Here is a 14,893-nt window from a genome sequence, read left to right as displayed (position 1 = left end):
GAAAAAAATATTCTAAATATATTTTGAACGAGCGTGCCTACACTATCGTGAATTGCTTTCGGTACTTTAGTTTAAAGAGAACTACGTTTAGTAGCAGACGACGATATGTTGATCTGATGATGCTTCTTCTTTATATGGAAAAACAAAATTAAATAGGTACATTTATTAAATTTTTGTCCCATTCAAATTAAGGTCTTTGTGCACTCATGTAGTAGCGTAGCAACGTGTATCTGTTTTCTTAAATATTTTATTCGTCGTCCATTATCCCGCTAAATAACTGTTTTCATCTACTCAATTATAGCATGACAATACTTATTTATAGCAGAGTAGGCCTAACTTTAAACAAATACAAAAAGTCTAGAACCAAGTAAGCGCCACAATTTGAAATTTGTAGTCATTATTTTAGAACTCCACTTACCAATTTGGAGTCGTGCCTAAATATCGTGGTAGGCTCTGTTCAATTACGTTGGTCTTATGCTGTCAAGCGAAATGACGGTCAACGATACCTCTCACGCTACTGTATTTCCAATTTGGAAGACAAATTGCAGAAACTGTGCTAAATGGTTCCAGGAGATATTATAAATACCAGATTAATTTTTCTTTTATATCCTGATTTTGTTTCTACCAATTAACAATTGAAAATTAAAAGGAAGCATTCATTTCCACATTATCCACGTTCATCATTACACCAACTTTCATTATTCTTTTATATTGGTATTTCTATTGCTCTCCAAAAACAATATTTTGCAAACTCTGCAGTAAATATATAAACCTATGTATTATTTGTCGCTTAATGAAATAAATTCCCGTTTGAAATATTATACAAATATTGAACATGAGCTTTTAATTGGTTTTAATGTTTATACTCTCGTATTCCGGGATAGTCGGTACACTTGTGGTGCTTCATTATTATTTACGCTACATTTTCAACCCTTGTCCTAAATTTGTCGGTTTTGTCATACCAAAATTGTTTTTTTTTTGCTTATAACAATGTTATACTTCCGATCTGACTTGATTTACGCAAAATATCTTCCAGAACAAATTAATATGATATTTCCCTTAGGCTCAAGTCCATCGCAGACTCTCTTTTCTTGTTCTATTTTCTTTTTGTCTGATAATATAATTGGTCTCTATGCTGACGAATTGGTTGTAAATTGACCAATGATTTTTAAAAATGAATAAACTTGCCTCACTCTATACTATAGATATACTATATTTCGTCAAAACACAAATTTTTCGTCCAGTACATTTTAACAACCCTATCAGACTCTTAAACTAAACTCCATGGTTCTCATCAGTAAGTCCTCGAAAACTAACACTATCAACTAAAACTACATTGACATTGTTTAACTTTAAGCTCGCGAACGAAGCAGTAGCAACCGGTTTTAGTCTGCTGTCAAAGTCGTCAGACTTGTTTGGAATTTTCATCCGGGCGTGCGACATGATTAATCTGTTGTAAAAGAGAACCGGAGCGAGTACAGTCTAGCCAATAGCTTTAGGATTGCCTTAAACTAAGCTGAAGTAGAGCTGAATAAAGAATTCTTATTGTAGTAGATTTTTTATGTCTTTGAGGTAATAAATAATGTTACGAAATGAACGAAAAACATACTGGAACAAACATGAAATTAGCAAGGTAAATAGATTAGAATTTTTGCGTGACACTACTACTTCAAACTTTAGAGCATTTTATTTTGTTAATTATCTGCATCATTATTTAACAGACGAACTCACTGGAGTTAAAACTTTTGTTACATCCGTCCATTATTCCTCTTCTTAGTACCATTGACATCAGGTAAGTATCATGAATGTTTCCGGTATGAACAGCTCGACCCTACAAAATCGAGAAGGGATGTCGAAGTACGAATGACCAACGACAAACACCTGTTTGAAGATGTTATTTTATATTAATGTTGTGTGTGTTTGTTGCCATGGGTTGCTATACATTACCGAACAACATTGATAGGACAAATTTGAAGAATGCAAAAGCAAACTTTATATCATAGTTTTAATTACTTCATTATTTTACAAGACGGTTACGGCTTTACGGCTGCGCGTAGACTTACGTGACGTGAAACTAGCCGCTACTTAAGCAAAGTTACAAACTAAATCTAGTATTCTAAAGAAGTCACAATGAACCAGAAAAGACCTGGAAAATTAGCAACAGTATAAACCACTAGTTGTCGCCCACGACCTGAGCGGGTTATAGCTTCCAAATCATTACTCACTACAAAGGTAGTTTGTGTTAATCCTCCGTATCAAATTTCATCGAAATCAGCATGCGAAATTATCCAGCCATGTGGCCGTGAAGAGCCAACAAACGTACACACATACTTTCGCATTTATTATGTTGCCCGCGATTCGTCGATTTATACCAACCCTATTTTTTTCCACATTTTCCTTTGTGTATTCGCTCCTATTAGTCGCAGCGTGATGGTATATAGCCTAAAACCTTCCTCGATGAATAGTCTACTCAACACAAAAATATTTTTTTAATTTGAACCAGGAGTTCCTAAGATTAGCCTGTCATACATTTGTATAGAAGTATAGATAAGAGTACTAAGGCAGTATCGAAATCTTGGACATTATCTAAATCAAATTAACAGTTCCATATACTTAATGGATACCTCCCGTAGGGTTCAGACATGGTTGGTTACCTAGCCAGTTGGTTTTAGTATAAAAAGCCGAGTATTCCCATCAATCTTCACATTCCTCCTTCTATCTTCTTCCCTTCATCTACATCTGAAGAACATCTTCCAAGTAAGTATTCATCCTTTTATTTGTATCGCTTTTCTTATTAAACACCTTTGCATAGTAACAGTTCATTTGCTACTTTTTTTGTACCATATATTGTATTTTAAATTTACTGAAATTTTCGTTTTGATGATTGATTTTGTCTTAGTCCTTTAAAGCCTTCGTTTGCAATAGTCAAAAGCGTTGCATTATTATGCATGCCCCGAATTTATACGTATTTATACGTATCGTAATCATAATATTCACTTATCGTATTAGAAACGCAATAAAATTGATACAGAATAGAAATCTTGCTGCTTCTTTATTATATTTAGTTAACACAACGCCTGAATAATTTCAAACCAAAATTTATTCATCAATGTTGACCCATTTCTCAGTTCAATTTAACAAATGTGCAAAAGCAAGTTGATTTTCAATACGAATGTGCACTTGAAAGTTACTTAAAATAAATTCAGGCTCCGAACATTCTACAACATCCTGATGCAAAGCACTTAAAACCTCGTGACATGAACGCAGCAACTGCGCATGAGCACAACAGACTCGCATTATACCTTAATCCCGTTTTAGACATCGTCCATTTTCAAACCGGACTCATATATTTTGTCAGCATGATTTCATACGCGGAAACACATATTTTTTGTAGTTAGAGAACATTAGAGCATCAATCACCTCATCTCGTATCCGGCAGGATCGAGAATTCATAATTTTAAATTTAGGAAGTTGTATTAACAATAATTGAGATTTAAACTGATAGTGTGATAACGAGATCCGCTTCCTAAAAGCCACGTGGGCGTTCCATGACCATTTTCATCTAGACAATTTCCATTGCTCCGTAATTACGATCGCATTGAACATGCGCCGGCTTGACAGAGCTATGTAAATCTGGTAACGATATTATCGGTGCCTATCAGCTACTTAGTACACGAACCGTGTCTAGAGGTTGTTTACATTTGACTTTTGTTCGTTGGTGCGGAAGTAAAATGCTTTTGTCCTAAATGTTGGTTTATTCTGCAACGTCATAACACGTGCAGAAAAAAGTTGTTAGTTTTGCGTCAGCACGTTTACACACGTGAGTTACTAAGATGTAAGGTCAGTAGGATTTCTATTTCGTATAAGACTCTGGGTAGTCTTTTCACATTTGTATGATTGACTGGTAAAATTCGGATCCATCTTTGTATATAATGAGCTATCGAAACAAGAAATAAATATCTTAAACAACTTTCATACACGGAAGTCAAACAAAACAACCCCAAACCGCAGAATATTTCGCACGGCAAATTAACTCGAGAAGTCAGTGAACAGTTATTGAATAGCCCCAAAAGTATCATCCACAAACATTCAGGCGCCGCAGGCTACCGCTGAAGGCGATCCGGTTGATTCCGACGCGACAGAATAGTATGGACGCGTACAGAAAATATATTGCATAATTTTGTACCGGTAAAATATACAACAAGGGAACCTTATCTATTTAATTGTGACCGGTTTTTTAGCCTGTAATCAGTTTCTTGACCTGTTCCTGATAGATTGATGCAAATAATTCAAGGACGGATGTAAATAAGTAGATATCGAACGCTCTGGTAAAAATGTTCCATTTGCGTTGACTACAGCTACGTTATAAACGGAAAAATTACACTAATCGTTGTCATTGTTATTTTTCCTGCTTACAATCTACCGTACAAGACACGTTACATTGCATCTTACGAAACAATGATTCACAGTTTCCTTGGAAGACATCTAGCAATAGTTTCGCTATCAATCGAAAATCACACCTTGGTCTACTTAATGTATTACATAAAACCATGTGCGGATTTCCAATGGCTTGCTCGTATAAGGAATTTTAAAAAAACGAAGCTATGCGGAAGAAATTTTTAAAACAATATTTATAATGTCATTGATGATATTTACAACCAGTTTTGTTTAAATATGTTTATTAGAATAATATGTAATTCTAATGTCTTTTTGTTCTTTGTTTTTAATGCATGAACCAGTTAGGTACGTCAGGGGTACGTCACGACGGCATAAATCTAACATAAGATTATGTAAAACACCATATGATTAATATCATTGATTAGTCAGCCATTGCGAAAACAATTCCATACACGGTTGATTAGTGTGAACTTTTTAAAGCTTTTAATAAAGAAGATTTATTTATAAATTGATGTCGAAAACTAAATTTACAAGGTAATCCACAAGCTAAGTCACAGTAGATTGCAAAATGTCATTCTGTGAACGTCGTGGTTTTATTTCGAGAAAGAACAAACTGTTCTATTTTTGACGAAAATCTTCGCCACTTTGACATTATTTCCAATCTCTATTTATCAGTTCGCTTGATTGCTTTTTTGTTCGAACAAAAAATAGTAAACTCAATTCTCATTTATCCTTCACAATAACCAAAAAAAACGTACTAGAAACCAAGCAAAAAAATACTCTACCTATAAATCTGGAATAATACAAATACAAAGAAAGTCCATATTAACATCAACACAATGTCATCGACTTCCTACTTAGAACTTTCGTCTTTCGCAAAGGTACCGACGCCGAGCCGTTTCCTGGGGTATCCCTTAGCGCGGCGCTACGCCCCACCCCACTTCAACCATTGCTAGTTAAGAGGTTACATATTTAAACAAGTTCCATTTACAAGCGGTCCGTAGCGAGAATTTTCCGTTACACGCACGTACGGACGTACGAACATACGAACAGTGATAGCATGCTGTAGTGTTATTTTATTATTGTTAATGAGCTTTCCTTGTGCTGTGCTTTGAAGTGTCACAAATGGAAAACTTAAAGTTGTACAAGTATTTCGTGATTTGTAAATAAGGTATGTATGCTTTTAGTGTTCAAATTAACATTTTTATAAGTACTTAGGTTTTTCTATTTTTTTATGACAGTGCGTTTAGTATTTTCCATATTTTTCTTGTTCTAACTTCCATTTAAATACCGAAGCCCTCTTTTTTCTCTCCTATCCCCCAGCGTTTTTAAAGCTGACCATTGTGAAGTACAATTCTGAAAGCACTCTTTTCGGAAACGCTCGTCGAACTTAATTATAGAACCTGAGAGACAGTTATTGCTTGAACTTGAACTTTAAGTGCGATAAAAAGCTACTGTAGGTATACTTACACTTTATTACGAGTAATAATCAGTAATTCATCTTTTTCGGCGCGGTCCTTTTATACGCTCTAGAGAATTAATGTTAACGAAATTATAAGCAAAGGATTACAGTTACTGTCAAACTCTACCATCCTCTTAAAGGAAAGCAATCTTCTTAACGGAATGTCGCAATTGTTCCAAAATCTAGAACTTTTTGAACGAATTTGTTTAGTAATCTTACTGGTACAGATTTCAAGGAGCACTGTAAGAGAAACCTCATCTGACGACAGCAGGTTCGATCCCTGCATGCAGTAAATTGTTTGTCCCATAGACTTGCATTATTTTGCCTTGCCAAGCGGTTGTGTAATAACTTTCACAATATTTCACTGACAATACAGAAGTAAATATACTAAAAACCAAAAGCAAATCGAGCAAGGAAAAAAAACAAGTTTTAGTGAAATTATATTTTGCAATATCACCCAGACTTAGCGGCTAACTTTAGCCATGCCAAAGAACTCTCTGTACCTATAATGCAGGGTTCACCGTTTAGATATGAAACTGAAATAACTATGGTTCCAGATCACAAAAATGGCCGGCAAGATCACCGCTGCTATCGTCCTCTTCGTCGCCGCCGCCTTCCTCGCGAACTTTGGACATGTCGCCTGCAACCCTGCCATTGGTAAGCAGTTACTAAATTCTATAATAACTGCAAAATATTTCACTTTTGGAAGGGGTTAGGAACCTAACCCTTTTGCTATATTGGTCTTTTGTTTTTCTTATCCATTTTTGACAATACCTTAATACGTTAAATAATTTGATGATTTATTTCGTTACTTTCGTAGGGATTTATATATTTTCCAATTTGCCTGTAGTGTAATTAAATCAATTTAAATAACGGGAAAAGGTTCAGGGTCTTTAAAATAATCCTGTCCATTTAGCAGGCATGGTAGAAATATAGAAGCTTTCAATTATTTCAACTTTCTTTGGCAATATATTGTCGCGAAATTGAATCCAATAATGTTAGCTCTACATAATACAGTACTTAGGTACATATGCATACTCCAATAAATAAGAGATTTTTCACTTAAGGCACTTTACGAAAAAACTTAAGCCTTCGCCTAAACTTTTCACTTTATTTCACTTGAAATATTTTTTCTCAGTAATTTTGTACGACGGATTATAACTCCGAAGCAAAACATTTATTTTGCATTAGATTTTTGATTCAAGATTTTGGCTCTTTTCTTTAAAGATTACAAAAAATATCCTTTACAAACTTGAACAGTTTTTATGTAAAACATTAATTTTATGAAAAATTACTTAATATAAATCGTGATTTGATACACTACTCTCTAAATTAAGTTCAAAAGAATAATAAATAGCAAAAAAAAACAATTAGGTATTTATAATAAGGAAAGTTGGATGCTAATGTATGGCTAAGTTAATTCGAGCTTACGCGCATTTATATATAGATATTAAAATTTAAAGTCGTGTTATTATAAACCGTGACCTACGAATATGTTTTGAGTCTTCGTGTTGAGATAATCTTAATTGAATCTTAGGTTTCAATTCGGTATTGTAATTTTAGTTGCTTAATGATTTAACTTTACAGCTTCAGTTGTGATCGAGTTTTAATTATTTCAGCTAGACGCTGAACATAATTTTATTTATTCTGCCGTATTTTGGGTGATTTCATATAAACCTGGTTTCGTCTAAAACATCAAAAAATACTTTGTAAAAGGACCATTTTGCAATCTCGATCACGACCCAAACGTAAAACAAATGATCTTATTCTAACAGACTCTCACCAATATCTTATCACAAGACCAAGTAATTTTTAATTCTTCTATTATTAACATTATCGAATCGTGAAATAATTTAGGTAACTTAAAATAAATGTTAGCCTAATTAGGAATCTATCCAACACAGGTACCTTAAAAATATAATTCCAACTTAAAAGTACCAAACACCCCATGTTGTCCCAACAATTTCCACCACGTAGCAAACGCAACCTCAATTCCTTGAACTACCTAAAGTTAAAAATAGACTTGTAAACTTTTAAATTGTTCTCTATACACGAAAGATGTACCTATTGACAGTCGGATCGCAGTGAGACAATGACCTCAATCCGCAATTTGGACAGCTCACTTTCGCTGATGTTACGCAATTCCACCTTAGCCGCTTACACTTGACCCCGTAACAACAATCGTATTTTTATCGTGTCATCGTGTTATGAACATTTTGTTAGAGTGTACGTGAATGTGGTTCTTTGCTTTTGCGATATTTTGGAGAATAGGAAAAAAAATTCCCGAAAAGTTTTTAGTTGAATTTAAGATTCTCTTATCTAATCCACAGTAGTAAAGGCTTACACACTATTTTTCACTTAACTACCCCTTTGACATCTACCCTTTAAGAAAAAGTAGGGGTTTTACCCCACCCCACCCCCCATTTGTCAAAAAGTCCATAACGGATCGCATAATGAGGATTCAAATTGCCGTTAATGGCCTGAATTCAATGTTTTTCAAATACGGCCAATCAGTTGAAGACATCCCAAAAACGGACTTAAATCTACTTATTACGTTCCTGACTCACGAGAAATATTCTTGAAATATCTTTACGTATTGTCCATCGCCTTAGTTAAACCTGAAGTCCTGTTTACGACACCCGTGGGAGGCAAGAAACCCCATTCCTTCCGAAGTAGGTAACAAAAGCTCGATGCAAAAGTATTTCGCATTTCATTTCCTAACATCTGCAGTTCTAATGTTTTAAGTACACCCAAGTGGTGAGTTTAGTTTAATGAAAAATATGCAGATGAATTGAAACTTCAATAGGTGCTTTTAAATTCTAAACTTGGGTCAGCGAAAACTTGCCTTATTTTGCATCTTTACTTACAAGAAGCAAGATGTGTTTATTACTTTACCAGTACATTTACCACCACTCTCTGGTATGTAGGTTGTAGCGGCAAAAATAATACCCCCCCCCCCTTATTGCAGTTGGATTAAAGTTGCCTGTCCTAATCCAAGGTGTTAGCTACCCCCATAACAAATTGCTAGAAATCGGTCCGAAACATTCAGCATAAGAGGTAACAAAACGCACCTCTTTGGAAAAGAAACCTCACCTCTTTTGAAAGAATATTAGAGTGGCTTCCTAAGCAATATTTGGTAAATCTTCTACTTAGTCTAACTAAGATTTTCAGAATTAGAGGCTATGGCATGGTGCGTCAACCACACCTGTAAGTATGTTTATTTTTCACAACCATATGGAAAATATTCTTCTCAAACAAATTTAAAAAAATAAGGAGATTATTAAGTAGGTAACTTTTCTGACTAAACGGAGTACAGTTGTCAATTTCTTAACTTTAGCATTTTGTATTGTGCTATCCTATTCCTGGTCTTGTATTCTTCCGACATTTGAACAATATTAATTTAGATTCACATTGACATTTTAGCTCAAGAGTCTGACTGAAAAATAGCTAAATATGACTTCCACTTTCCTTACAAAATACATAGTCTAAAGTCCAATCTTTGGAGTAGTCACTTTAGTTGTCGCTGTAAAAAGAGAGGTCGCTCTACGCAATTTAAAGCTCCTTCTCGCTTTTACGAGAATACCATCTAGTTCCGAATATTGCGGTCTTCTGTCCTCTTAAATACCAAAATGTAATCACCACTTTTCTTCTAGCTACCGGCTACGAACCTATGGAGATTTGCATCGAGAACTGCGCGCAGTGCAAGAAGATGCTCGGGGCGTGGTTCGAAGGTCCCCTCTGCGCAGAATCCTGCATCAAGTTCAAGGGAAAGCTGATCCCTGAATGCGAAGACTTTGCCTCCATCTCGCCTTTCCTTAACAAGCTTTAAGAAGGATATATCAAATTCTAAGAGCCACGTTTAGTTTTAGACTTGTTTAGCTGATTTGGATCTTGTGTCTTTGATAGCAAGGTTCAAATTTGAGATTTTATAGTTGCAGTATAGGCCGCACAGTATCATCAATATCTTTCCATTGTTTTAAATTCCTGACAAATCCACTTAATGATATCAGGATACATTTCTCAACATTTTAACTCTATTCGTGGCTCAAATTTGTACTTGAATATTCTAACATTCCAACCGACGACATGCCAAAGTATTTGATACTCTATGTAATTAGTTTTAAGATGAAATTCGTTTGTAAGTATTATACTCGTATGTTATTACAGGGATTATTATTTAAGAACGTAAAGAAAAATAAATGAATGCGATTGCACATTGTTTTTTATTTGTATAACCAGTACAAAAGTTTTCATCGTAAAAATGAAAATATTTAATTTGATTCCAATAACAATGACAATTATGTGGAATTATGCCAATGACTTAAAACACATTTTTTAATTTAGAATAACAATAGTCTTATTTTTTCTTTTTTTAGCTGCTACGGTAATTCTCTATTATTATTCGACTTAGTTGCAAGACTGATTTGAAGTCAATGGCAACTTTAAAAGGTAGAGTTGCCACTATAATACGATTTAAAAGATTTTAATACAGCAAAACAGTAGTCAGTTTTTAAAGCACATTTCAATAATTTTATTTTAATACCCACTGTATTGATATTGCAATAATATTATTTTTTATTATCTTAAATCCATATCTTATAACTTGCACAAATCAAGTTTATTCTCTTCTTTCTTTTATAACACAATAATGAAATATCAGTTAATTTTAAATGAGAGTCAACTCGTTTATTTTGTATATAATAGAATCTTTACAGCTTTATTTATAAGATTTTATATTAATTTTCGATATTTTCCCAATTTCATTTTTGTCACATATTATAAAAAACCATTACAAAAGTACGTAAACCATATCTTTCTTATATTATGCTTAACTTAATCACATTCTATCGCAGATACATCGTAACATCTACCAACACCAAACATAGCCGCCTTGTTGCTTTGTTCTGACAGAAAAAATATATTAAAAAAGTCCAGATTCCATATGTACAGGCTAAAGAAAAACATAATCAACTATCTATTTCAGGTGTCACAGTTAATGTGATAAAGCCTGGTGACAGATGGACGGTCAATCGAACAGACATCGTAGCCTTAGTAATAGGGTTAAGTTTTTACCGTTTGGGTAAGGAAGCCTAGAACATGACTTGCCAATCGTAATTTTACTTTAGAAACCTCGATAATAGAATTCGTTACCCACTGTAGAGTAAACAGTACTGTCATAGGCTATTTGAATTTTTTGCATTTTACTTTTAAAAGAAACCCCAAAAGCACGTTCAATATTATTACCGCTTTGGACGCGAGCTAAATTGCACTTTATTGCGTTCAATTACAGTTGCTGTTCATTTAACTTTTTATATATACTAGTCCAATAGTTCAGCTGTCAGAACAAAAGTAACATAACATCACACTTTACTCTCGTATAATCAATACTCGCTACTGGTAGCGTTGTAAAACGACGGTCAGTTGACTGCTACCTCTATTTGTGGGGTTTCTGGCTCGGTTAATGCTTGCGAAGGATCAGGTGGAGCTGAAAATAAATTATTTAAATTAATATTGAGAAGAAAAATAACGGTTATAATGTCAGTCGTTATCCAAAATGTATCGAGTGACCACTCAATAAATTTATGACCTCACCACCTAATCGCTGCTTAAACTCAATACTTTAATTTCATTTAAACATGGTGGTTTTTCTTTAAATTTAATACTAAAATCGATCATCAATCACATTTTGGGTGGGCTAAATGCTTTAAAGCATGAACATTTACAACTGGCAATTAATTTCTAAATTGCCTAAATATCAACTGCAAAACATATCCACAAAATTTTGTTACAATCTGATTTATAACTTACCTTCTGTGGTATCAGTTGGAACTTCAGCAGAAACATCCATAGCTTCAGCCTCTTGAGGTTTTTCTGGTTCTGACGGGAGCTGTAGACATAAACAAATCAGTTAAAACGAATAAACAATTAGTTTCGTTTCCAAAAACTCTAAACTAAATTTTGTGAAAGTTGCTATCCAGTAATAATAAATTACAAATGTTGATCATTTTAAAAATTTTAGTTTCCTATACATAATCTGTTAAACTTAAAACCGACTAAACTGGAATGCATGTCTGTATGTCTCGCTTTCACGCCAACACTACTGAACCGATCGTAGGGTACATAGATAATCCTGAGCTCACGAAGGAACATATGTTACTATGAAACGGGAACCATCGCGCGCTGTAAACTGAAGCCTATGTAGACGATTTCGAGGGCAACAACTAGCAGTGATCAATAAAACTTACCTCAGGAGCAACTCTAGGTATCTTGCCGACTGTGTGTCGGACGCTGAATGGAGCGCATCTCTCGTAGTAGTTGATCACGAAGTCTGGATACGCCTCGCCTAACTCGTGGCCAGGTACCACATCTAACTCCAGACAACCATGCCTGGAACATTAATGATTGGTCATTATTTTGTAGAATTATTTAATCTTAACAAAGTAGAAAAGTTTTAAATGAAACAAAGGTCTCATGTTGATAAAATTGAAACAGGATAGCTTTTATAAATAATAATATATTTTGAATAAATTTCACTTTAAACTACTAACCATTTAACTAAGAAGTAGAGTGTGCCATGGAACAGTTGACCGGCAAGGATCTTTTCAGGAGACAAACCACGTGCAAGCCCCCGCGGTTTCTCAATCTCTTGAACAGCCTGGAAATGTCATCCACAATAAACATAAGTTGCAAAGTAATTGTGGGGTAATAAAACTTGGTAAAAACTGAAAATATTGTCCATAATAAATAATAACAGTTGCAAAGTGGTTCTGTGTCAAGTAATGATAGAACCCACTTTTGGAGATAGGCTTATTTTGATGGTGCATTCAACATTCATACAATTGCAATACCAAGTGACTTCCAAAATCATGTAAATGTTGATATGATGCTGACAACCAATAACGCTAACATATTTGACTACAATTCTGCATTATACAGACATCTCTCACATGTAGATTCTGATTATCCTTACTTCAACTTTCTTCTTCTTATCTCTCCTACTTCGTTTGCGACTAGCCAGACTCTCTTCTATAGGATCAGGTACAGCCGCAGCGGCGGCGGCGGCGGCGGCGGCAGCTGCGGCGGCCGCAGCAGCCGCGGCAGCAGAAGCCGCAACAGATGCGGCCGCTGCTGCCTCTTCTGCTTCCTTCTCTCTCTTCATGCGAGCATCCTCATATGCTGATATCAATTCCGGACAGTCCAGATTATCTTCTGGCTCCCAAGTATTGTCTTCACTGAAATTGAAAGGGAATACTTTATTTTTAAGTATTTTTATAAATTGGAGTTCTGTAGAACAACCAATTATGATGTTGTGCTACAGGTGTTTTCAAGTATGCCAATGTTTTTCCAATGAGTGGATCAAACCTACTGCACAGTGTATAGCGGTTCTCTTGCATGTAGTCCTATACCCCTTGGCTCTTTGTGCCGTAGCCGTGTAGCATAATCAATTCCCATGGTAAATTCTACCCAGCATTAAATCATTCAATGAAGTAGTTGTAAAATGATGTATAAAAATATTAAAATACACTTATTTGAATTGAACTATCATATTGTTGATCTATGCTAGAAAATATGTGAAAATATGTTGTGTCAATGAGTAAAAATATCCACACTGAAAAATACTTAATGCAAAACCAAAATCAGCAGGGTAGTCTCAGACAGAGACGACAGAATGAACTATATGTATTCTTACTGAACTGGTCACTTGCTGCTCATGAGAGAGACAAGTGGAGGAAGAGCGGACAGCTTTCCCATCAGCGGGCTGTTCTAGTTACAATAGTAAATATTTTAATACAAAATTTAGCACAAAATACTTACTCAGAATACCCCTTCCACTTCAAAAGGTACTCGACCTTGCCATTCTTAATCCTGCGATCCAAAACTTTCTCTACTGAGAACTCTTCATGCCTTCCACTCTGAGGTCCCATGGTTGTGGGGGTCATTGTGGTCAACGGTGGTGCTGTTTCCATCGGCTGCGCTGGTGGAGCCGCCTCAGGAAAGCTCAAGTCAGGCTGAGTTAGCGAATCCATTGGTTCGTCCATTGTGAACACTGAAATTATAATATTACACACTAATATAAATTTCAATAAGTGTAATATGATAATTCTTTACTTGAAAATTGATTATTACCACGAATAGAACGGTAAGATGGAAAATGAATGAACCAAAATGTCAAAAAAGGAATTGTTTATGTTTCCATTTCGTCTTGAGTTGTTATGAAACCGGCTTGTTGTTGTTAGTGGGAAAATTGATAGTTTACTAACCTTAACTCTTTCAGACGATCTATGTATTAAACACAGGCCCTTATGAATTAATGTGTTTTACAGAGAGAAGTTCGATAAATTATTATATTTAATAGAACTGAATTATAGAATACGAATCGTGAATCGGGTCGATTTGACAAGCGAAAGCAAACAAATAATTCCACGCATAGAGGAAGGAGAAACATTCACAGTGACCACAGATGATATTTAATGATGTAGTTTAGTTAATTTGCACGAGAATTCTATCTAAACACTATTTATCACTTTGTCATAAAATTAAATAATCTTGACTTATTTTACGCAGTTAGATAGAAAAATAAAATGCATGTTATAAGTATAACCAAAAATAATTAAAAGCGCTTCCTCTCTCCAATGCTCTTAAAGTATAAAAAATTTGCTTTGCCCGGCAGGGGCCGAATCTTTTACTTTTAGAACCTGTAAGAGCTCATTATGGATTCCAAAAAACGATTTAATTTGAATGAATTGTAGAAATGACAAATATACTCCATTCTATACTGTAAGACCGCAAAACGCATTTTGCCTGTATTTGATGTTAATGGTGGAGAAAAACTTTTATAACGTATTTATTCATTAAAATAACGTAATTATAACATGGGGCCAATAACTTTTAAGTTAGGTATAATAAATGTTCCTCATTTTTACATCCTACGTCAAGTGGTCCTATTTTAATTGATTTCATGTTGTATTTAAGCTCTATCAATCACAAAGTATGAAAATGGACCTTTTACTTGAATTTATTACCTTAATTATT

General features: G+C 34.7%; 2 protein-coding genes across 3 annotated transcripts; one reads left to right on the top strand and one right to left on the bottom strand.

The window, feature by feature from the left end:
• Positions 1-5,162: 5,162 nt before the first annotated feature.
• On the top strand, positions 5,163-10,074 carry LOC113496646 (eclosion hormone). Its single transcript, XM_026875925.1, has 3 exons — positions 5,163-5,569; positions 6,418-6,517; positions 9,514-10,074. The coding sequence occupies exons 2-3, from the start codon at positions 6,427-6,429 to the stop codon at positions 9,687-9,689; spliced, it is 267 nt and encodes an 88-aa protein (XP_026731726.1). The 5' UTR covers positions 5,163-5,569; positions 6,418-6,426; the 3' UTR covers positions 9,690-10,074.
• LOC113496644 (chromobox protein homolog 1-like) lies at positions 10,065-14,289 on the bottom strand. 2 transcript variants are annotated; one of them, XM_026875922.1, is made up of 7 exons: positions 14,122-14,289; positions 13,676-13,907; positions 12,831-13,092; positions 12,409-12,515; positions 12,106-12,247; positions 11,669-11,747; positions 10,065-11,345 (listed from the first exon to the last, which is right to left on the bottom strand). In XM_026875922.1, exons 2-7 carry the CDS (start codon positions 13,897-13,899, stop codon positions 11,278-11,280), a joined length of 882 nt encoding a protein of 293 aa, XP_026731723.1. In that variant the 5' UTR covers positions 13,900-13,907; positions 14,122-14,289; the 3' UTR covers positions 10,065-11,277. The 2 variants fall into 2 exon arrangements, with proteins under 2 accessions (XP_026731723.1, XP_026731724.1); XM_026875923.1 differs by lacking the exon at positions 14,122-14,289 and adding an exon at positions 13,988-14,074.
• Between the last annotated feature and the right edge of the window lie 604 nt (positions 14,290-14,893).

Source organism: Trichoplusia ni, chromosome 8 (genome assembly GCF_003590095.1).
Source record: "Trichoplusia ni isolate ovarian cell line Hi5 chromosome 8, tn1, whole genome shotgun sequence".
NCBI lineage: Eukaryota > Metazoa > Arthropoda > Insecta > Lepidoptera > Noctuidae > Trichoplusia > Trichoplusia ni.
The sequence above is the reverse complement of the archived record's forward strand: the minus strand, read 5'-3'. Positions and strand labels throughout refer to the sequence as shown.

What these genes read in the sequence shown, in the direction of transcription:
- LOC113496644 (XM_026875922.1), bottom strand. Translation starts at nt 13,899, where the DNA reads ATGGACGAACCAATGGATTCGCTAACTCAGCCTGACTTGAGCTTTCCT. An exon ending in AAGTGGAAGGGGTATTCTGA is followed by an intron (nt 13,093 to 13,675) that starts GTAAGTATTTTG and finishes TTTCAATTTCAG; the next exon opens with TGAAGACAATACTTGGGAGC. An exon ending in ATAAGAAGAAGAAAGTTGAA is followed by an intron (nt 12,516 to 12,830) that starts GTAAGGATAATC and finishes TGACATTTCCAG; the next exon opens with GCTGTTCAAGAGATTGAGAA.
- LOC113496646 (XM_026875925.1), top strand. Translation starts at nt 6,427, where the DNA reads ATGGCCGGCAAGATCACCGCTGCTATCGTCCTCTTCGTCGCCGCCGCC. An exon ending in CGCCTGCAACCCTGCCATTG is followed by an intron (nt 6,518 to 9,513) that starts GTAAGCAGTTAC and finishes CTTTTCTTCTAG; the next exon opens with CTACCGGCTACGAACCTATG.